This window comes from Bison bison, unplaced genomic scaffold (assembly GCF_000754665.1).
Source record: "Bison bison bison isolate TAMUID 2011002044 unplaced genomic scaffold, Bison_UMD1.0 scf7180017864037, whole genome shotgun sequence".
NCBI classification, from domain to species: Eukaryota; Metazoa; Chordata; class Mammalia; order Artiodactyla; family Bovidae; genus Bison; species Bison bison.
This window is the reverse complement of record NW_011494609.1, coordinates 11517510-11541310: the sequence shown is the minus strand read 5'-3', so window position 1 is coordinate 11541310 and position 23801 is coordinate 11517510. Positions and strand designations below refer to the sequence as shown.

The 23801-nt window shown below is 46.0% G+C and overlaps 1 protein-coding gene across 3 annotated transcripts in view; it reads left to right on the top strand.

Moving 5' to 3' along the window:
* The first annotated feature begins 2286 nt into the window (after window positions 1-2286).
* The window catches only part of IGSF5 (immunoglobulin superfamily, member 5), a 54366-nt gene continuing 32851 nt past the window's right edge, over window positions 2287-23801 (top strand). The window contains exons 1-4 of one of the 3 annotated variants that reach the window (XM_010834945.1): window positions 2287-2767; window positions 6558-6637; window positions 15801-16118; window positions 22169-22468. In XM_010834945.1, coding sequence (XP_010833247.1) covers window positions 6577-6637; window positions 15801-16118; window positions 22169-22468 — 679 coding nt within the window. In that variant the 5' untranslated portion in view covers window positions 2287-2767; window positions 6558-6576. The remainder of the gene's footprint in view (window positions 2768-6557; window positions 6638-15800; window positions 16119-22168; window positions 22469-23801) is intronic. The other 2 variants (XM_010834946.1, XM_010834947.1) reach the window with 2 other exon arrangements.

Sequence of the window (23801 nt, the reverse complement as noted above, 5' to 3'; positions counted from 1 at the left end):
GCTGAATAGTCAGACAGAGAGGAAATTCATCCTTCCTCCACTTTGTGTTCTTTTTAAGCACTCGACCCTGATGCTGGGAAAGATTGAAGGCAGGAGAAGAAGGGAGAGACAGAGGATGAGATGGTTGGATGGCATCACCAACTCAATATACATGAATTTGAGCAAACTCTGGGAGATAGTGAAAGACAGAGGAACCTCGTGTGCTGCAGTCCATGGGGTCACAGAGAGTCAGACATGACTTAATGACTAAACAAGAACAGCAACAACAAGGTTAGATGAAGCTCAAATCTGCCTGCAATATGGGAGACCCAGGTTCAATTCCTGGGTCAAGAAGATCCTTTGGAGAAGGAACTGGCAACCAACTCCAATATTCTTGCCTGGAGAATCCCATGGACAGAGGAGCCTCATGGACCATGGAGTTGCAAAGAGTCAGACACCACTGAGTGACTAGATGATGTGACCCACAGTGGGAAGGAATCTGCTTTCCTCAAGTCTACTGATTCAAATGCCAACATCTTCCGGAGGTGCCTTCCCAGACACACTGAAAAAGATGTCTAACCAACTATCTATGTGCTTCCATCCAGTTGACACATAAAATTAAGAAACTTAGAGTTTCCAGAAGCTCAGAGACAGCTCAGGTCCTATTAAATCAGATAATCCCATAATCTTTTTTCCCCATTTCAAAGTTTTCACCACTCTTCTTGATGTTTCTTTCTGTATTAGAGTTAAAGACAAACCTCTTGTCTGAATCCTCGGTCTGGACCCTGCCTCTCCTCTGCATCCAAGGCCACCCCCCCACACCCTCCCCCGACCCCACACCTATTTGCATTCAGGTCCCATAAGGCTCTTCAATGTCTTCAGGGTACCAGGTCTCCTGCCATTCATCCTGCTGCCAGCAACCATGAGTTCATTTCTCTAAGTCTGTGAATCACTTTCTGTTTTGTAAGTAAGTTCATTTGTATCATTTCTTTTTGGATGCCACATATAAAGGATGCCTGGTGACTGATATTCTAAATGTCAGGATGGAATGAAGCCAAGAAAACAAAAAAGCACATTGGGCAAAATGAGTTATGTTGGCCTTTGATTTTTTGGTTCCTGTGACTCATTGCCTTGGAATCATTTGAGTTTTGAATTATCTCAGTCCTTCAGGGTCACAGCTCCTAAATAAGATGCTTTAATCCTGTGTATATTTGTGAGATATTTGACAAATATATTGACTCTCCAGGTCTACCTGCTTGTTTACCATTTTTCTGACCAGCTCCTAGCCCCAAAGCCTGGTTGAGAAGCAAAAAAAAAAAAAATCTTTTCCTCTATCCTCTTAGGTTCTGAGCCTGAGGCCTGTGAATTAAACTGACTATAGCTGGATTAAGAGGAGAAATGTTTATTTTGTATGCATATGGGAGCCAACAAAGGAGGTAACTGTCTCATTGAATGGTTAAAGACTTGCATAGCTAACTTACTAGGAGAAAGGAAGCGGTTGAGAAAAGTCATCTTAGGCAAAAAACACAGTTTTTTTAGGATAGATGGGATTTAAGAAGTTTGTGGTGACATTTGTCTACACAGGCATGAGTGGTCTTTCTGTCTTCCTTAGCATCATAAACTCCCCTGGAGACAGGACTTGGAGTAGGTCATTTGTGTTTTCTCTTCTGGGAGTAGACCTACCCTGGAGAGAAATTTATGGCAACCTAATTTCCCAGAAGGTGCTGTTTTCAATCAGAAAAGGAAAGCTCTGAGAAGGTTATTTTTCCCTTTTTCTTTTTTTTGCATCTGTTGCATCTCAATCTTCAGCTTAAAAATAATCTTTATGCCAAAGTGGCATGTTTTGGGGTGGTGTGTTCCGAATCCCTTCATCTGGAAGGCACAGTGTTTCTCCCATATTCATTGCTTTCCAGGGTCTTACTCTCAGTATAAGATCCACACCTTTGCCCTGAGTTCCGTGACTGGATTAGAAGGTGATGGAGAGCAGCCAGAAACTCAGAAAGAACCGTAAGAGAGTAGACAATTTGGTACGATGTTGCTTCATGATTTGGGGGGATGACATTTTTTTAGGAATTATCAGTGCTCCGAAAAGCGAAGTTCCTTGATTCGCTTCCAAGGGGCTGGGGTCTGGGACGTCTGTAGAAAACCTTTTAGCAGTTCTCCAGCGAACCCTCCATGGGAAACAGGACTTGACTTTTAAAGCTGGCTCTACTCCAGAGGACTTCACCCTCAGGACTTTGTTTTTTTTCTTTCACAAAAGAACCTGTTCTTGTGGACGTGGAGGAACCTGGCTGGGAGCAGGAACCGGCTTTGCCAGCCCCAAGCCTGTGCCAGAGCCCAGGGAGCAAGGCTGGCTGGCGGCCGGCCGGGTCCGCGTCCACATCTATATCCACAACCATGCGCAGAAAGGGGCTGCTGTCCTCCCGCTGGGGCAGGAGGGCTCGGGCCTGGCTCTGCTGGATGTGAGAAAGCTCGTGGGCGGGAACCAGGGGTGGAGGCCAGGTGGAAGGGCAGCCGTGGCCCTGAGGCGGGGCGTTGTCCGTCTGACCGGCCCTCGGGCTGGCTGATGGTTAACTGATAGTCTGCTGCTCTGGGCCCGAGGCGGGAGGCCACCTCTGTGTGCTCGGCCTGTGACGTGAGCCACTTCCTGGTAACAGCTGAGCACCGTCCAGATTCTCTAGTGGCCGACAGATTTGCTCCTGCGTTTGTGTGGGGAGAGCTCGGAGGCAGGAAAGAGGGGACCGAGAACCTTCGCTGAAGGCCTGAGGGCCAGATCCACCTGCCACAGGTGAGACACCCCGTGGGCCTGGTGTGTGGCCAGTGGACTCCCCGCAGGTACCGGCTTCCTCCGGGGAGCTGGTGCTTAGCTCCTGGAGGCCCGCTAGCTGGCCTTGGGGGAAAGAGCAATCTGAGGCATATCTGTTTCCCAAATTCCACAGAGTTAAAATGAAAACACCGGGATGCCCTGTGAGTGTAGGAATTTTAGACTGTTTCTCAATTCTAGCTTCATTGGGAGCTGTTCTTGGGTTGCGTTGAAAGCTGAGACTCCGCTGGAAAATTCCTGGCATGCCTGTTATTCATTGGACAGACTTTAAATGCCGTTTATTCTTCCCCAAGTCTTCCCCAGTGGCTCAGCAGTAAAGAATTCTTCTGCAATGCAGGAGATGCAGCAGACTCAGGTTTGATCCCTTGGTTGGGAAGATCCCCTGGAGGAGGAAATGGCAATTCACCCCATATTCTTGCCTGGAGAATACCACAGATAGAGGAACCTGGCAGGCTCCAGTCCATGGGGTCGCAAAGAGTTGGACACGACTGAGTGACTGAGCATACACACATATCTTTCCCCAGTGAGAGGGTTGATGGAAGGGAAATTGCTCTAAATCTCTGGAAGTTCTAAGACTCCCCACATCTGGCTGGCAGAGTAAGCGCCCCTCTGAATATGGGGGCACCCTGAGCTGAGGTACTGGGTGGAGGAGGCGCCTTGGTGCCTTTGTATGTGCACAGAGGTTTGCAGAGAGCCCCTTGTGTGCATTTAAATTCTCACTGTCTTCCTTGTTTTGGGGTTTAGAATTTATGTTGATGCCTAAAGACAGGATGTCTGCAGCCCCTGAATTTTGTGGTATCAGGCTGTTTCTAAGAACCCAGCCAAAAGGGTGTGTGTGTGTGTGTTATGGGTAAATAAATCAGATGATCAAATTCAACAATTTCCTTCCTGAGATGACGAGCTTGCTGGGTGCAGATGGGTCTGCTCAGTGTTTCTGCCTTGTCTGGGCAGTAAAGAGTGGTTGGTATTTAAATCCTGTCCTGATGCAGTTTAATAAGATTTGAGACTTTTAACATTGCAGTTCTTCAACTAAAAGCAGGTAATGCAAGTCTTCTGTAATAAAATGAATAAGAAGTGAAATCTCAAATTACTCCACCAAGATATGAACTTGCAAATTACCTGGCAGAGATTTCCTTTAATTAAAGGGACTTGTCTGAGCTCAGTTACAACTTGAAATCAACCTGATGACAGTTCTTCTCTATACCCACCCTTTGAATAGGGTCTGCTCACAAATCCACATCTGGGTTCCTGTAGCACTTGGGGTGTTCCCATACCCCAGCCAGGGGGCTGATGCTGAGCTTTTAGGAATGGCCTCATTCTGTCACACAGAGAATAAGTGAATTGTCATCTGGTCCTAGTTGGCAGCTCAAGTGACCCTGACCATCAGTGATTAGAAATACTTCATGGTGGACCTTAAGCTCTTGCTGCAGTTTCAGTGATGCTGGGTCCACACTTCACATTTATTGCTTTTGGTAAAATGTGTGACTTTTATAACTCGGCAGCTCAATTTCTCCTCCATCCTCTGCTCTGGCCTAGATTCTAGGTGACTCGCCTAGCAACTGACTTGTCCACTTGTGTTCATCGAACCTTGAAAAAATTAGTAAATGATTTATTTGGTGCTTGGTAATTTGGGATCTTGGATCAATCTGGGAAGCCTATGATTTTAGTTTGTGTTCAGCTGCTGGACAGCTTGGTGAAAGTGAAAGTGTTAGTTCTTCAGTCATGTCTGACTCTGGGACCACCAGGGATTGTAGACCTGCCAGGCTCCTCTGTCCATGGAATTCTCCAGGCAAGAACACTGGAGTGGGTAGCCATGCCCTTCTCCGGAAGCTTGGAATCAAAGCATATTTGCAGGGATTTGCTGAGTCTGTTTTCGATGATGGAAGAGGCTGAGGTGGGATGCTCCTGCTGCACAGGTACCATGACCCCTTACACGACACAATTGCACACAAGTGGACATGGTTTCCTACACAGGCTGAAATTTACTTTCCAAAGTCATCAGAAAACAAAGAGGGGGAAATCCCACATTCCTTCTCGTGATCTCGTGAGCAACCAGTGACATGCTACCATGTAAAGAGGGGGTCACAGGCCCAGGGGTCCTCAATCCTTCCCACCCCAACTCTGATTCAGCAGCTTGTATGTGGCGCCTTTCACAGGTGGAGGTGATGCAGTTATTACCTGTGTCTATTTCAGTTCTCGTATTTCTGCTTATGCGTTGTTGTGGGGCCTGCCTCCTACGTCCTGTAAAAGAAGACAGGATGGATCCCAGGGTGGGTGGGTCAGTTCATCACAGAACCCTGTGCAGGGTCTCTGATGGAACCTGTTGCCCCCCAATTTGGGGGGATGGGTTGTATCCCCCAAGTGGAGGTTTGAAATTTGTGTGGATGCCAAAGCCAGAGTGAAAACTCCTGGCAGGTCAGGTCACTGTGCTAAGGATGGGTGAAATAAAGAGCCCCTTCCCTGGGGCTGAGGAGCAGGTGTTTCTAGAGACAATTCAGAATACATTCAGTGGACGACTAAAATGCTCCAAGCAGTGCTGGTGACAGTCTTGGACAGGCCTGTCCCAGGGAGAAGGAAAGAATAAAACTAAAAATGAGGGGACAGGGAGTGAGCAAGAGGGTTATCACAGAAAAAAGGATGGGCTGAGATATGTGCATGACAAGACCGCCTTGTGCTGCAAGGGGCCAGCAAGGCCTCACCTGGTCTATGCTGACCGCTCCCCTTCCACTCACCTTCATTCTCTGCCCAGGCCCCAGAGTCTCTCTGTAGTTCCGCAAACAAACACAGAGGCACAGTTTCACCCCAGGGCCTTTGCACCTGCTGTTCAGCCTGGGAGGCCCTTCTGCACTTACCCACCTGCCTGTCACCTCACCACCTTCCCTACTCATGGGACACCTTCTTGGGAGCCTTTCTCCGATCTCTCCTCTGAACCATCAGCCAGCACATCCCCCACACTCCCTCACACACACTCCTCTCCACTGTTTGTCTTCATACCTCTTAACACCTTCTAATAAGCTTATGATCTAGGTCTTCATTTTGCTATTTTTATTCTGATAATGTAAACTTGTGGGTAGGATTGTTTTTTCTCAGTGATTAGAGCATCCATTCCCATCCATATAATGGAAGGGAATAACAGTAAACCCACACTCAGACCTCTCAGTCAGTGATTCTGTGGTCATTGTAGAGCATAGTAGGTGTTTCCATGATTTATGCATGGGCTTGGGAGCAAGATCACTTAATACAGTGATTCTCAGACATGAGTATGTACCAGAATTGGTCCCATGCTTAACTTTGGGCAGAATTCTTCCTGCTCACCCCCTAGACCTAATCCAGTAGGTCCAGGGTAGGCCTGAGAATCTGCTTTTCTAAGAAGTTCCTTGGTGGCTCAGCAGTAAAGAATCCACCTGCAATGCAGGAGACTCCCTGCGAGGCAGGAGGTGTGGGTTTGATCCCTGGGCCAGGAAGATCCCCTGGAGAAGGAAATGGCAACCCACTCCAGTATTCTTGAGAATCCCACGGATAGAGGAGCATGGTGGGTTACAGCCCATGGGGCAAAGTCTCGGACACGACTGAGTAACTAAACCACCACCACCAGGTAATCAAACCACCGACAAGTTCCCAGATGAGGCTGGTGCCCCTGCTGATCAGGCTGAGAAGTGCTGATTCATCTCTCCAGGGACACATGCGCACTGGGAGGGTCCCCTTGGGTCTCTGCAAGGGGACCAACTGTGACCTGCCTATTTTGCTTTCCCAGGTGAGGAGGAACATGTGAGATGGAGGGAGCTGCCGAGAGAGGCGTCCTGGCCGTGCTGGTGGTCCTGGCCGTGCTGGCAGGTAGGGACCACGGAGCTTGGTGGGATGTTCTGGGGTATCCTCCTGGAGTGGGCAGAAGGCACCTGGAGTGGGCCACTGGGGAGCATGGCTGCCCAAAGATTCTTTGTTGAGCTCTTCGCAATGGGTCCCCGTCCTCCCTCCACTTCCTCCTGCCTGTGCCTGCGTGTGCTCAGTTGTGCCCGAGTCTTTGTGACCCCAGGGACTGTAGCCCACCAGGCTGCTCTGTCCATGGAAGTCTCCAGGCAAGAATACTGGAGGGGGTTGCCATTCCCTCCTCCAGGGCATCTTCCTGACCCAAGCAATGAACCCAGTCCCCTGCATCGCAGGCAGATTATTTACCACTCAGAGGGGTCCATTGCCTGCCATGCCAGCCCTACTCCAGAAAGGTCCTTCATGTGCCTGTGAGCCCACAAATCCTCCACTGCGGGGTCCTCGCCTTGGGAGTCTTGCTGTGGTCCCTTCCCAAAGTCACTGCTCTTGTTAGAGCATTACATTCTCCTGCCTGAACTTTCTCCTCTGATTCTACCTGGTCTTCAAGGAAGACCTGACTCAGGCATCACTTCCTCTCTGAAGCCTTCCTGACCTTGCAGTTTTCAGGACAATCATCCTATTTCCCATTAATGACAGAGTAAGGGGCCCATCGCCTGTGAGACCTCCTGGTCCTCCCAACAGCTCCTTCTCAGCCTGGAACTTTCCCAGGGTGTCAATCAGAATGAATTCCAGGTGTCCCAGACCAGGGTCTCCCAGTCAGATTCTGCATCGCAATAGATGGAGAGTGCAGATCCTGGGGTGCTTAAAGTAACCAGTTTATACTTCAGCTTTTTTTTGACTATGTCTTGTGCTGATTTCATTGCTTCTGGTGTGTTTTTCATGTTTTCCTAGCTAGTTCTAAACTCCTCAGGGTATTCTTACTGCAGTGATCTTAAGGTGCTGTATTGAAGAATACAGAAAATTGTGCAAGTCGTAAAGGTATAGCTTGATGAAATTTTACAAACTGAGCACTTTTGTGTATCAACAAGGAGCCCAAGAACGTTTCACAAATGTTTCCTTTAGCCCCTCCCCTACCCCTTCCCTAGAGAAACTGTTATTCTGACTTCTAGCTGTGTAGATATTTTGCTTGCTTTGTACCAAACACACCTATGGGCTTCCCTGGTGGCTCAGGCTGTAAAGAATCTGCCTGAAATATGGGAGACCCAGGTTCTATCCCTGGGTTGGGAAGACCCCCCTGGAGGAGGAAATGGCTAGCCAATCCAGTATTCTTGCCTGGGGAATCCCATGGACAGAGGCACATGGGGGGCTTCAGTCCATGGGGTTGCAAAGAATCAGACATGACTGGGTGACTAATGCTTTGACTTTGATATACACCTATAAACTCTGTTTCAGAGGGCTAGATAATGTTGTTGTGTTTTAAACTCTGTCTATGACAGCAGTGAAAACATAACTAAAACAGAAATAAAATAGTACAGGGACGATCAGAGTGTGTGAGGTGCAGTCAGGACTATTCCATAAATGTTGGTTTCGGGTGTGTTTACACATTAAGACAAGGGAAGCTGGCTCTGGGGTGTTAACACGTATTTGGGGACAGGGATGTTTGGACGGCCTCTGTCTTGTGCAGGGTGTTAAGCATTTTTTTAGGTGCTTGATGTGCATTTGTCTGTAGGCTGGAAAGAAGACATTTTCTCTGCTTGTGCAGAACTTAGGGACTCATGGGGTGCAGAGCTTAAGGACTCGTGGGAGTAGCAAACCAGGCTCAACCATATTTCCAGGATATGGCTCCCACATGACTTTCTCAGTCACAGTGGCAAAAACCTCTTCCAATGGCTTAGCAGGAAATTGTTAAATTCCATATCTACAATTCTTCTGAGCCATTTACCCTGGTGGCTCAGATGGTAAAGCGTCTGTCTACAATGTGGGAGACCCGGGTTCAATCCCTGGGTTGGGGAGATCCCCTGGAGGAGGAAATGGCAATCCACTCCAGTACTATTGCCTGGAAAATCCCATGGACAGAGGAGCCTAGTAGGCTACAGTCCATGGAGTCGCAAAGAGTTGGACACGACTGAGCGACTTCACTCACTCACTCACTCTGTTTTGAAGGCAGGATTGGCTTGGGTTGAGGCTTGGGTGTGGCTATTCCAAGAGGGCAGAAGTTGTTGTTCAGTCGCTAAGTCGAGTCTGTTTGCGATCCCATGAACTACAGCATGCCAAGCTCCTCTGTCCTCCACTGTCTCCCAGAGTTTAATTTATTCATGTCCATTGAGTCAGTGATGCTATATAACCGTCTCATCCTCTGTAGCCCCCTTCTCCTCTTGCCTTCAATCTTTCCCAGAATCAGGGTCTTTTCCAATGAGTTGGCTCTTCACATCAGGTGGCCAAAATATTGGAGCTTCAGCTTCAGCGTCAACCCTTCCAGTGAGGATTATGGGTAAATTCTAGAGCCCCATGGTGGGTGGGGATCCATTGCAAAATTCTGACCCCCTAGGAGGCTTGAAAAGTTTTGGGTAAAGACTCCTTCTTTTTTAGACTTAGCTTTGAGTAGCTAAGGGCAGCCTCCATGTGTACGCAGAGGGCTCCTGCCAGCCCTCTCCTCTCCACCTTACACCCAGCATGGCGGATTATACAGAACTTGACCATCCTGTTTCTTCACTTGGTGAATATTCACTTGGGGCTCTTATGTGCCATTTAGTTGCAGGCACAGGGATGTGCAAAATCGGGCAGAGTCCCTGCTAACCAAGAGCTTAGACATCAACTAATAGAAAAATCAATACGAAATCACCGCCGTGACAAGTGCTTCACTGATTCAAAATCCTGTTCTGGATAATTTGACTTGTGTAAAGTGGTCTGGGAAGGCTTCCTGAGGGGGAGACTACTTGGCTGGGAGCAGAGGTGTAAATGAGACTGGCTCTCCAGGCAGTCTCTGCCTGTGCAAAGGGAGCCAGAAAGAGCTGGTAAGTTTGATAGATGAAAGATGATCTGGTGGTCAGAGGGTGGAGTTGGGGAAAAATGAAATGGATGTGAAACTAAGCAGGGTTTTAAGATATGATAATGTTAAGGATGATCTGGTCTATATTCTAAAGGGTGGAAATATTTTAAACAAAGTCTGGGATGGGGGTAGGGAAGGGTACCCGATCATATTGGCGTGTTGAGATCTGTCTGGCTGCCACGTGGAGAGCAGTCTTGGGTGACGGTGGCGACAGTGATGCTGGCACCCCCTGCTGTGGTCAGCAGGATGCGGCGGGCAGCTCAGATCCACCTCCGGACCCCTTCCTCACTCCTCAGTCTCCTTCTGATGGCCCAACCCTCCTTTTGGTTTTCTTTTTTTTGAAAGTCTTTCTGACGTGGACTGTTTTTAAGGTCTTTATTGAATTTGTTACAACATTGCCTCTGTTTTATGTTTTGTTTTTTGGCTGCAAGGGATGTGGGATCCTAGGGGCTTCCCTGCTCAGGTGGTAAAGAATCTACTACAATGCAGGAGACGGGGGTTCGATCCCCATGTGGGGAAGATCCCCTGGAGAAGGGAATGGTAACCCACTCTAGTATTCTTGCCTGGAGAACCCTATGGACAGAGGATCCTGGTGGGCTACAGTCCATGGGGTTGCAAAGGGTCGGACACGACTGAGCGACTAACACTTTCTTTCATGTGGGGTCTTAGCTCTCCAACGAGGGATCAAACCCATACTCCCTGCATTGGAGGGCAGAGTCTCAACCACTGGAACAGTAGGCAAGTCCCCTGCCTTGATATGCTTTGACTTCCATTTTCACCTTTGGAGCTGCCTCACCAGGGCCCTTCCCTTCCACCCCCTCCACTTTATTTACCTTGCTCCATTCTGTCTTTTTTTCCTCTTTATTTATTTATCATTATTATTATTTTTTATTTGGCTATGTCTTGGTTGTGTCATGTGGGATCAAGTTGTCCAGGGATTGAACCTGAGCCCCTTGCATTGGGTGGATCCCTGCACTGGGTGGACCCCTGCATTGGGTGGACTGAGTCTTAGCCACTGGACTGCCAGGGAAATCCCTCCCTTCTGCTTTTAACTGTCTGCTTTTCTATTCATTTCCAATGTTAAATAACAGATGGGAGCAGGTTAGAGGTCTACAGGTACAGGAGGGAAGCTTGAGAAGAGGTGAGTGGAAGACTAGAGGGGTCGGTTTGGGCAGACCCGCTGTCCCCCCATGCTTGGGAGACACCAGCTGCTACCCTAGGGGGCTGAGAAGAAATCACTGTAGAAGAATGGCACTCATGTTCAGGATCTATCCATGGAGGACTGGAAGGGGCCAGGCAGCTGGCCACATGTTCCTGTGTGAGTGATTTTAGTTTTGCAGATGTTAGTGTGGTGGCAGTTCAAGCATGGGTTGGAAAAGAGTTTCCAGACACAGGCAATTTCAGAAGGGAGCGAGTTTATTAAGAACAAAGAGCAGAGATAATGTGGATATCACGAGTACAGTGAGGCGACCTCTTGACAGACCAGGGATAGTCAACAGTTTTGTGGGTTAGTAGCCAATTTTTATAACCTCAAGACAAAGAAAATTCCTGCTGGAAGGTTGGTGTTAGGTGAGTAGTAGGGTACGATAGGTGAGCACTGGGTGGGTACTTTTGCCTAACGTGGGGTCAGGGAGCTGGTTGGTGATGATCAAGGGGGTTTTGGGCAATGGTTACAAAAGGGTTCAATCAGTTTTGGAGGTGACCTTGGTTCTGGTTCCACTTCTGTGGCCTTGGGGCAGGACTCCACAGTTAGGACACAATTAGTTGGAAGGGGAACTTCTCAATTCTGAGGGGCAGCCAGTCATTTACATGGAGATGCTTGGTGGAGCGGGATTTGCAAAGCAGGAGGAGAGAAAGGGTCGGGGTGGGGGCAGGGCAGGAGCCCTGGATTTGGAGTTGAAGGCTGTAGACGTGACAAGCCTCAAACAAGTGGGTCAACTCTGGCAGGGGAGGACTCGGTGTTGGGTGACCCCCAGAGCTGGTCACTTCAGCGAGCGAGGTGGGTGGGGACACTGATGGTTGGTTCCCATGGCTCTGCCTGTGGTTTGGTCCTTTGCTCTACAAACTGAAAGAGCAAAGGGGAAGGTGAGGTTTTGCATCGAGATGGGGACTGTTTGATGACAATTTTCTCATGTTTGTCATGTGCGGGGCAGGTTACACAAACCACAGCTGATAGGATGCAGGTGAAGAGCAGTGAGAATTCAGGGCCTCATGTCACCTAAAATAGAGCTTCTGAGTCACAGGGCAGAGCTGGGGGGAGTCAGTTTGTGGTGGTAGCAAAGATCACTGGCAATGATGTCAGAGGGGTCTAGTGATTAGGGTTCGGTGCCTCCTGTTTAGCTTAAAGGCCAAGTTCAAATGCGAAGTCTCCGTTTGGCCCAGGTCCCTCCCTCACTCTTGCTTCCCTGCACAGTAAGGTCTGGACCCTCATGCGTTCTTATTCCCACCTGCAGTCCGCAGGGAATTTAAAGACTGTTTTGGAGTGAGCATGGTTTTAGAGTAAGCGCGGTTTTGGAGTGAATAACCTCCCTGGTGCCGGGCAGTGATGGGACCAGGGTTTCAGACGCTTTGCTTAATCCTGTTGGAGTGGCCTGGACTGAGATGCTGGCAGGGCGAGCCTGGGTCTCACCCCCTGCCCTCCCACAGCCAGCCCCACAGGCTGTCTTCCAATCTGCTTGCACGGACTTGAGTCTGAATGGGGAAGGATGGTGTTATCGTAGTATGGAGTATGACAGTGTGTCTAGTCTTTCTTTCCTCGCAGTATAGATTTGGCCCTTTCTTTTCTTTTGTGCTTCTTCCTAAGATGAGATTCAGGGCTCATGGAAAGATCCAAGTTGGCACAGTGGCTGTGGCTTCCCTGGGGAATAATCTCTGACTTTCCTTCCTCGGGCTTTCCCCGCCCCTCCCCCCCTTAAAAAAAAAATATCCCATATCAGAGGGATCCTCGGATCAGAGAAATACGCCCACGGTTAAGGGAGAAGACCCACTCTGAGTGGTTATTTAGGATCTTACTTTTTCTCTTTTTATTATGCCCAGAGGCAAAATAAAGAATAGTGATCATGTTTATCCCTATCTGGGATTAGTTTAGTTAATTTTGATCTTCTTTTATTTCTGCCTCTTTGAAGCCTGGGGGCCCCCTCCTTGACTCTACCTCGCAGGCATCTGGGTCCCTGTCTCCTATCCTCTCCAATGGACCTGGCCCTGCAGTGGGCACATCCCCTGCAGTGCATTTTGGGTACTTCAGTGAGTGATGGGCAGGGAGGTTCCTCCCCAGAAATCTTTCATACAGTAATCAGATTCCTTTAGAATCTTCCTTACAACTTGACCTTGTAAGATTGGAAGGGGGGAGCCTACAGTTCCAGAAGGTGATAGGAACATGTAGTCTTTACTGATGGTGGCAGGCGTGGCTGAGAAGAAACCAAGGGTGTGGGCTGCCAGGGCTCTGTTTGCCATAAACTCTGAGATCAGAGAGGAAAGAGTGGGAAGAGGGAAACTTCAGAGTGCAAAGAACTGAGTTTATGTCCCAGCAACATCCCTGTGCTCACAAATCCCGAGATGTTGCTGGTCTTCATTTCTTCACTATTAAAACATAAGAGGGGTGTTTTCTCGGTGGTCCAGTGGTTGAGAGTCTGCCTCCTAATGAGGGGGACATGGGTTCAATCCCTGGTCCAGGAAGATCCCATGTGCCTCGGAGCAACTAAGCCTGAGAGCTGCATCTACTGAGTCCCAATGCTGCAACTACCAAAGCCCACGTGCCTAAAGCCTGTGCTCTGCAACGAGATAAGCCACTGCAACGAGAAGCAAATTCACCGCAGTGAAGAGCAGTCCCTGCTTGCAGCAGTGAAGACCAGTGCATCCAAAAAAACAAAGGAAAACAAACAAGCACACACTAGAGGCAGAAGATGAGAAATCACGAAGACTCTTGGTTGCTATGCAAGTTCTACTTTGAATTATTACTACATACATGGGAAAGTCTAGGAAAACTCTGGCCACCACCTTGCTTTTCCTGGTGATAAGAAAATCAACTAAATGACTGAAAGATTCTTGAGTTCTTCAGGAGCAGAACACACTCCGTGTTGAGTGATTCTGCCCGAGTTCCTGTTAGCTAGAGTGGTCTTGGTCCCCTCCCTGGGGAAGGCCAGTTAGAAGTTGTCATTTCAGTTAAAGCCAGTGTCAGAATGCATCTGGTGAGGGAAAAGTACAATGCTGTGAAAAGTGTGAAGGAAATAATTTTACTTTCCTCTATGATTTTCTTGGTTTTCTTGCAAGTCACATAATAGTGACTGCTTCCTGAATGCTTGAGTGTCATTGTAAAGGCTTTGCATGGGTTGTCTCATTTGGTTCTTAAAACTAATTGCTGCGGTACTGTAAATCAATCTTGGGTCTGCTCGCCCAGCACATAGCCAAACCAGACTGCTGACACCAGGTTGTGGTGAAGGAAAATACAGCATTTATCGCAGGTGCTGAACGAGGCAAACAGGCAGCTAATGCTCAAAAGACCCAAACTCCCTGATGGCTAAAAGGCAGTTGAAGCGGGGAGGTCACAGAGTACATGAGCAGCTCATGGACATTCTTCTGATTGGTAAGAAAACAGGGTGGTATTTCAGATATCAATTTTATCAGCCTTTTGGTTCCAACTGGTCTGTGGTCTCTGTGCTTGTGAGCAGCAAGCAGCAAACTTCTTTCACCTGGTGGGGGTTTTGGACTCTGCAGAACAACTCAAGAATTTGGCTCAGAACATTATCTAGAAGACTCTTGAGAGTTCCTTGGACTGCAAGGAGATTAAACCAGTCAATCCTAAAGGAAATCACTGAATATTCAATGGAAGGAAAGTTGTTGAAGCTGAAGTTACAATACTCTGGCTACCTGACATGAAGAGCCGACTCATTGGAAAAGACCCTGATGCTGGGAAAGATTAAGGACAGGAGGAGAAGGGGGCAACAGAGGATGAGATGGTTGGATGGCATCACCCACTCAGTGGACATGAATTTGAGCACACTCTAGAAGATAGTGAAGGACAGGGAAGCCTGGCATGTTGCAGTCCATGGGGTGGCAAAGAGTCAGACATGACTTGGTGACTGAACGACAACAACAAATGATCAATAGCCCTGGAGGAGGAGCTAAGGGTCCTTGACTTTGTTTTATGGCTAAACTATTAATATTTTGTCTTGTTTGACTGTTTTCGTGTGTGTGTGTTTTCACTTCTCTGATTAAATCTGTTCTTTGGGACTTGGGCAAGGCCTAGAAGGCTAAAGCTTTTCTACAAACAAGGAGGAGGAGGGGGTGGGGGAGGGGAGGACCTGTACCTGGGGAGACCCTGCAGCACCCTTCTGGGTTTCAGTACCAGTGACCCCCCCTGGTTTACAGTGAGAGGAGTGGTCAAGGAGAAGTGTGATAACTTGCCCAGTGGGCCAGGACTCGCTCCGGAGTCCACAGTCTTATGCCCTGGAACTACATGCTCACGTGTGGGAGTTTTAAACCGGACACTAGATGCTGTGAGACTCTATGAGGCTGTAAATGCCTCCCTCGAGTGTTCTTGCTGAGGGATCCTGCTCTCCAACATCCTTCTATGGATTTTCCCTCTCTGTGTCTCCCACATGGGTCTCTTCTCATCTTTGGAAAAGACCTGCCTCAGTGACAGGTCTGTCCTAAAGGTGCTGGGGGGGTGTGGTGGACCATGATCATGGCAAGCTAGGGTTTCCATTCTCTGTGCAAAGAGACACTTCCTTCCACTCCCCGCTTTGAGCCTTGAAATCTCAGAGGTGGAAATCATCTGTCTTCCCCATTTCAATGGGAGGAAAATTCCCACTTCATAGTGAGGCTGAAGAACTTACCTGAAGTAACAGAATTGGGCTAGTGGTGGCTCTCTGGACAGGCTGGGGTCAGATACTTCAGGGAATGTTCCCTCTGGAGGAGGGGCATTGCTCCCCCCATCCCCAATCTTGCTGGGATTTCCCATAGACTGTGGAGTTGGGGGTGTGAAAGGAGGGCTGTGGTTTCCTGTCCCCATGGCTTCCTGTCCACTGGCATCTCCTGATCTACTGGGAGCCCTGGTGTTGGGACCAGCAGGACATGGAGTCTGAGCCATTGGATGGTCCCGACTGGTACACAGAAGGGCTACAGTGTACAGCTGACCTCTGTAGAGTCATCCCCTCACCACCTGCAAACCTGGTTGTCTTTCAGCCTGTGGATCCAGCAGTGAAATCATAGAGGGTCCCAAGAATGTCACAGCCCTGAAGGGCTCGGAGGCTCGCTTCAACTGCACCATCTCCCAGGGCTGGAAGCTCGTCATGTGGGCTCTGAGAGGCACAGTGGTGCTGAGCATGACACCTAATGAGACCATCATCACCAGTGACCGCTTCACCTCGGCAAGCTACCAAGAGGGCGGGAACTTCATCTCTGAGATGATAATTCATGACGTGCAACTCAGCGATGCCGGGCAAGTCAAATGCAGCCTTCAGAACAGCAATCGGGATGGAGCCGCCTTCCTTTCTGTTCAAGGTGTGTATGCAGGCAACTCTGATGAGGAGCACTTGCAGTCCTCTGGATAAAACATCAGGTTGCAAAGAAGCTTCTGAAGCTCATGTCATGTGGGGACATCTAGGGTCAGCCTTCTGTTGGTACCATGCTTGGAATTATTCTGAACTGATGGATATTTTGCTGTTTATTTATCATCTCTCCCTCTCTCTCCCTTCTTCCCTGCCTTCCTTCTTCCATGTGTGGACTTGCCTTTGGCTGATATTATGCTTCTAATTTCTCTGAACTAACTAGTGTTTGTTGTTTTCTCATGTGTTTATTTCTCTCCTCCCTTCCTCACTGTCTTTCTACTTTCTTTCTTCCTGCTTCTCTTCCCCTCCCCTTCCATCTTTCCATTCCTTTATTTTCCATTTTCTCTTATTAAGGCTATGAAAGACAGGTGTTTTTTTTTTTTTTTTTAATCACTTTCCCATCTGACCAATTTCAGTTTGAACAGCTTTTCTGGAAGTGTATCCTGGAATTCTAAGGCCAGTTGTGGTCGTTCGTCTTTGACTTAGAGAGAGAGTTGACAATCATTGCCCTTTTCCTAGTTTTTCATATCCTGGCTCTGTTTCTTTACCTGAAATCATGTATCAACTTTGAATCATGCTTTAACTTTTTCCTCTTTCTGGCTGAATTTTCCTAATCTCTTTCCTGCCCCTAGTGAGTCTTACAATCAATGGTGCGTGTTCACTCAACCCTACCATGTCTCTTAGAGAAAATAAAACAGTAACAAAATTTATAACAATGGACAACTTACTTTTCCTTTTATCGTTCATTTTCATTATAGGGAAGTTGTGGCATCAAAGGTAATTTTGAGGTGCTGAAGATTATGCTACATAGTGAACAAAATAAAAGGATACTTTACAAAGATTCAGAATATCTTTATCAAAGTTTAATCATTTTGCATTCCTTGAAAATGTAACTATGTAATATTTGTAGATGTATTGGAGCTTTTAGAGTTCCTGATTTCTATGGCAGCATCTCTTTTAACAGACTACATTGTGGCTTTGAAATTTTTTCTTATGTATATTTATTTGTTAGTTCAGGAGAAATTTCCGATGATTTGGTCTATATTTGCACTGCTATCAAATCAAGTTTGATAATGTTTGGTGGAGATACAGGTCTACCTGTTTCTACTTGCTTATTTTTAAATTTAGCCAAATTGTTTTATCTTTATTTTTATGTGTCCTTGATTTTGTGTGGCTTAATTAAGGGTACAATGATACTCTCTAAAGAAGTGATCGTGTGAGGCTACCTGGATTATTGGCCTAGTTTGCACAATGAAATTGTTGCTCTATTACTTTGTGGTAAAAGGAAAGAGCACAGGACAAGGAATCAAAGATATGAGTGCTGGTTTTGTTGTCATCCCACCTTGGAGACTCCTGGAATGGCTCAATTTCTTTATCTTTAAAGTGGAGATAAGGCTCCCCTGCTCACATCACAGGTTTACCCTGAGGATCAGATGAAAAACTGGCTGAGGGTGGTTTGAAGACCCCCATGCTCTGTCTGTTTCAGTTTCCTGCCTATGAAGCTGGGGGCCAGAGAAGTCTGGGGGTTAACAGCAGAGGCGTGGGAGCCTGGCTGCCAGGTCAAATTCCAGCTTTATTGCTAACTGTGTGACCTTGAACATACTACTTAGTGACCTTGTGCTGCAGTTTCCTCATCACAGGGCAGTTGTGAGATCAAAAGAGTAGGTCTATATAAACACCTTTAGGTCAGCACCTGATTCAGAGCAATCTCCATGTAGTCATTTGCTATTATTTATTGTGTTCCCAATAGGAGCATGCCATTGCATTAGGCATTTAAGGAAGACTCAAAGGTAAGTGCAATAAGACACAATCCTGTCCTCAAGAATTCAAGAAGAGTGGATAGGGACTTCCCTGGTGGTTCAGTGGTTAAGAATCCACCTTGTGAAGGAGAGGACTTGGGTTTGATCCCTGGTCAGGGAACTAAAATCCCACATGCCACAGAGCAGCTAAGTCTGCCTGCCACAACTACAGAATCTGTGTGCCACATGAAAGATCCTGCAGGCTGCAACAAAGATGCTGTGTGCAGCAACTAAGACCCAACACAGCCAAATAAATATTAAAAAAAAAAAAGAGTTGATGCTGGAGCTGAAGCCCCAGTACTTTGGCCACCTGACACAAAGAGCCGACTCATTAGAAAAGACACTGATGGTGGGAAAGATTGAAGGCAGGAGGAGAAGGTGGCTGGCAGAGGATGAGACGGTTGGATGGAATCACTGACTCAGTGGACATGAGTTTGAGCAAACCCCAGGAGATGGCGAAGGACAGGGGAGCCTGGTGTGCTGCAGTCCATGGGGTCACAGAGTCAGACACGATAGAGTGACGGAACAACAACAACAAAGTGGATAATGCAAGGGCATAAACAACAGCGGTGCAGTGTAGATGCTGGCCAGTGCAATGAGAGGGAGACAAGGTCAGGTTCAAGTTGTGAAGGGAGATGAGAGACTCAATGAAGTATTCTAGGTTGGCTCCAGGGAGCAGGTGCCATATGAGAGGTGCTTTGAAGGTCTGTAGAAAACAGGCAAAATGGAGAAATACCTCTGGATCAAGGAAACAAGGTCAAAGACATGACTTGCTGTTGCTATGCTTTTGGCATATCAGATTCTTAAATCCATGTGGTTTTATAGCATCTTGCTGGAAGCTATGAATCTATAAAGTTGCCTGAACACTGCAAATGTGCATTTTTTAATGTTGATAATTACTGTAGCCTTTGGTTTTTAACACAAATGGAAGAACAAGCATCTAGGGAAGATACAGTCTTCCCCAAGATCGCGTGGAAGGAACCCACAGATTGAGACAGAACTGCATCCATTTATCTTGATTGTAATGATCTGAATGGCACTTCATTCAGTTTACTTCAAAAGACTGTTTTTTTCCCCTTCCCGTGTATCCACAAGAAAAATAAAGAGAGCTTACATAACTGCATGTTGAGTCATCCTAAATCTATGTGGATGTTCTAGCTATCACCTTGTGAAAAGTGTTTCACACCACTGGATGACCTTTGTGAAAGCCCGTGAGTGGGAAAAAGTGGATCACCTATACATACTGAAAAAGAAAATGCTTCAGATTGAGTGTTTCTATTTACTGCCCAATCCACCAATTAATCACACACTGAAATCTAGACCTTAGGTGTTTTGAGGGCCACTAAGACTGGCGTACAAAATCACTAAAGCAGCAGTATTCCACTCCAGTTCCTGTCTTCTTAAACATCTCCATCATGAAACAATGAATGAAATGAAAAGAATAAGCACAAACCCCTGCAGCCTGCAGAGGGACAAATCCGTTCCTCTCTCATTATATTTACAGTAATCCTTGAGATAACTAATGTGCTTCACTTACTCTAAGACACTATCCAAGAAAGAAATAATGGGAAATCTAACATTTCAGAGTAAGAAGGGCTTTCAGAGCTGATTCCATTCAGTCTAGTCTGGAAACTCCCCAGTGTCTTCCCATGTTCTTTCAGGGTGGTTTATGAGAATACATGTTTCCACAGTCATACTAAGATGTTATTGCCTTTCTCACGCATTGTCATGAATGTACAGGGAGTTTCCCACTGTACACTGGGAAGGTCTGCATAATTTAGTGGACCGGCATTTTCCAAGTGGCTGATGTATGATACAAAATCATGCAAGGATAAAAGATCCACTCAAAGTGCCAGCTAAAGCAATGAATTTTAATGTAACGGAATAAAAGTTTATTTGTGTGGTTTCAGTTTATAGCGTGTGTGAAAGTCGCTCATTTGTGTACGACCTTTTGCAACCCCATGGACTGTAGCCAGCCAAGTTCCTCTGTCCATGGAATTCTCCAGGTCAGAATACTGGAGTGGGTAGCCATTCCCTTCTCCAGGGGGTCTTCCCAACCCAGGGATTGAACCCAGGTCTCCCGCATTGCAGGCAGATTCTTTACCATCGGAGCCACCAGGGAAGCCCTCCACAGAGTAACTAAACTTTAAGAAAACACTACTTGTCAAGTTTTGGTGTAGTATTAAAGAATAGCCATGATTATCTGAAAAGCCTCCTTACCACTCCAACCATATATCTGTGTGAAGTTAGATTTTCATGTTTTCTTTATATAATCCAAGAAAGCAATATATGCCAACAGATTGAAGGCAGCCACATGATGTTAAAGAGATTTGCATAAATAGAAAACAATGTCATTTTTCTTACTAATTTATTTTGGGTTAAATATATTTTTCATAAAAATATGTTAATCCATATTAACCAGCAAAAGTGTTAGTTGCTCAGTTGTGTCCGACTATTTGTGACCCCTTGGACTATAGTCCCCTACGCTCCTCTGTCCATGGAATTCTCCAGGCAAGAATGCTAGAGTGGTTAGCCACTCCCTTCTCCAGGGGATCTTCCTGACCCAGTGATCAAGCCTGGGGCCTTCTGCATTGCAGGCAGATTCTTTATCTTCTGAGTCATCTGGCAAGTAATGGGTTACTGATGTTATTTTAAAATATGTGTTTGAAAATAAGCAAATATTTAATTCTAATTTCAAATATGGGAAATATAGATAGACCCCACCTAAACCAAAGGTCTTTGGCATCCTTAGCGGTTTTTAAGAATATGAAAGGTATTAAAACCAAAATGTTTGGGAACCACTGATCTAAGTTAAAGCCTCTTGCTCACCAGGTAGTAAAAAGAGAGCCTGAGAATTTCAGTGATCTGCCCAAGGTGATAACAATTTTGTGGGAAAGTCAGGATCCAGAACAGATTCTTTGATTCTTAGTCCAGTGTTTTTTCCATTATAAAATGTGAGAGGGAGTTTTAGGAAATTTTAATTTGAATGTTTCAATGTCTATGTAATTCACTAAGGCTGTGTCTTTTCCGGGGCCAATCCTCAGGTTATGTTAGTAATAGTAGCACATACAAGTGCTATTTTCAAATGGGTTATTTGCAATGTGAGCCCTGGCATATGCAAGGGAGTCTTTACTAAAAACTTTAAAATAATTGATCTAATATATTTTGATACAGGATTTAAGGTAATTATTTCTATGATGAGATTAGATTTGTATCTAATTTGTACCTAGAAAAATATTATAAGGCAATATCATAGGAAATTATATTTTAAAATGTGTTGTCCCAAAATAAAGAAAAATGAATCAAAGAAGGCCAGGAGAGACTTGCTTCCATCATGAAACTCTGAGATGTGTTCTCTCTACAATGAAAAGAATGTAAAGGTTCTTTCCCTTTTTGCATTGGTTTTCAGGGCAGCCCAGGACAAGTTTGCCACTCTGCTGCAGTGATCCTGTAGCCCTCTGTGGTGGGCACATTTATCTCATCTTTCCCGTGTAATTTATATTTCCCTGGATCCTGATTTTTTTTTTTTAAGAAAATGCTTATTGTTTATTGCCTGTGAAATTTAACAAGGATATTTTCAAAAGGTAATAACAATCAGAGAATATTGCTTTAAGACAATTAAACAAACCCTTAAGTGAAAAAATGAAAAAACATGGAAAGATGTGAACTACAGATTTGTTATAATTAACAACAAAATAAATGATCAGTGAAGATGAAAGACAAGTCCCTAAAATTTTCCAAGAATTTGGTGAAAGAATACAATTAAATAGAGATATAAATAGATAACCACCTGAAGAATGAATCCCAGGGTTTCTATATGCATATAATAGGGATTCTAGATAAATGGAATAGAACAGAAAGAGGAAATGCAATCAAAACTAATAGAAAAAAATTATGTGTTGAAAGAGAACACGAGTGTTTGAATTAAGTATGCTTCCCAAGTCCCTGGATCCTGATTTTTTATTTATTCATTTTCTCTGGACTCTGTGTTTTCTGGTGAGCCACCTCCCCTTCTTCCATGAGCCTGACAGGTGTAAGCTGAATACACAGATCAAACCTGACTTACGGCTTCCGGATACAGACACAGTCAATTTGGGCTGGGGAAGACAGCGCTCATGCAATGTGATCTAAAGGAAAATTTTTGGAAAAATCTGGCCCTGAGAGGCGTGATCATTCCCTCGAACATTTCTCTTTTCTCCTTTAGTCATGGGGCAGTTGCTCATTCCTGGAGGCAGCCTTGTAGTCATTGAGGATAAGCCTTGTAATGTGACTTGCCGTGCACTGAACTGGACCCTGCTCCCAGATCTTTCCTGGGAGATAGGGGTTCCCGTGAGCCATTCGAGCTATTATTCCATCCCGGAGCCTGAGGACCTTCAAAGTGCAGTGAGCGTCCTTGCTCTGACACCCCAGGGCAATGGCACTGTGACTTGTGTGGCTGAGATGAAGGGGCTAGACGTCCGTGAGTCTGTAACTGTCAATCTCACTGTGGTTCAGCCTCCCTTGGGTAAGTGAAGACTTTTTGCTTCATATAAAGTGAATTATTATTGCATGCTTTACATTTTATGTACTGTGCTGCTTAATCAACGATGCCCAGGAAAATCGTATGGTGACCTTGATCTCAGGAAGGGATGGTGATGGAGACAAAGGACTTGTGTCAGCTTCTTGACCCTGTAATTTCACGTTTAAATTCCCTCTTCAAGTGTTTTCTCTCTTTTCTACTTACATATGGAAATCACTGAGAATCTTGACAGCTACTTAAAAAAGAGCATTAAGTTTTCAGATATAAATTCTTGAATTCAGTGTTTTTCTCTAGCTCTCACCTGTTGTTCCTGTCTGATCCCATCCCCTGCGCCAATAGGAAAGGATTCTTCTAACTTTTGAGGAAGGTGTGCATTTTCTCAGGGATTCCTTCCAACCTTAGTGGAATTAGGAGGGATCACTTTTTTTACACAGCAAATCTAGTATATCTGAAAGTACCAGGTCTATGCATTTTTTAAAAAATGTACAAGATGACATCAGATCAGATCAGATCAGATCAGTCACTCAGTCATGTCCGACTCTTTGCGACCCCATGAATCGCAGCACGCCAGGCCTCCCTGTCCATCACCAACTCCCGGAGTTCACTGAGACTCACGTCCATCGAGTCAGTGATGCCATCCAGTCATCTCATCCTCTGTCGTTCCCTTCTCCTCCTGCAAAATTTAGATCCAAAGAGAATCTGCTGTAGGGTCCTTGTTGTTCAGTCACTAAGTCATGTCTGACTCTTTGCAACCCCCTGACCCCATGGACTGCCGCACGCCAGGCTTCCCTGTCCTCGGAGTTTGCTTAAGTACATGTTCACTGTATTGATAATGCCATCATCAACAGGGTCCTTGGCAAATGCCAGATTCTGACCACATATCTTCATGGGGCCTCTCTGAGCCTGCTTGGGCTCAGAAAGCACAGGGGTCGGGGCTAGAGGTTTGCTTTCACACCTACATTTTGGAAAAGTGAAAGGAAAGGAGGCCCAGAGAAGGACTACACTCTGTTCCAGGTTGTATGCTGATGGCACAGAGGGATCCCGAAGCCAGGATGAGTTCTCCCATGTTGCATAACTCTTCCCACTATGAAAACATCTTCACTTAAGATCTTCCAAAGTTTGGAACAAAGTTACAGCCATAGCAAGATTAATAATAACAAAAATAAAAAACAGTATTACATATCACTTATTAAGTAAAGACTATTTTTTTCCAGCTCAGTGTTTTACTTTATTATTTTTTAAAATTTTTATTGGTGTATACTGATTTAAAAAATGTTGTGTTAGTTTCTGCTATACAGTTAAGTGAATCAGCTATATG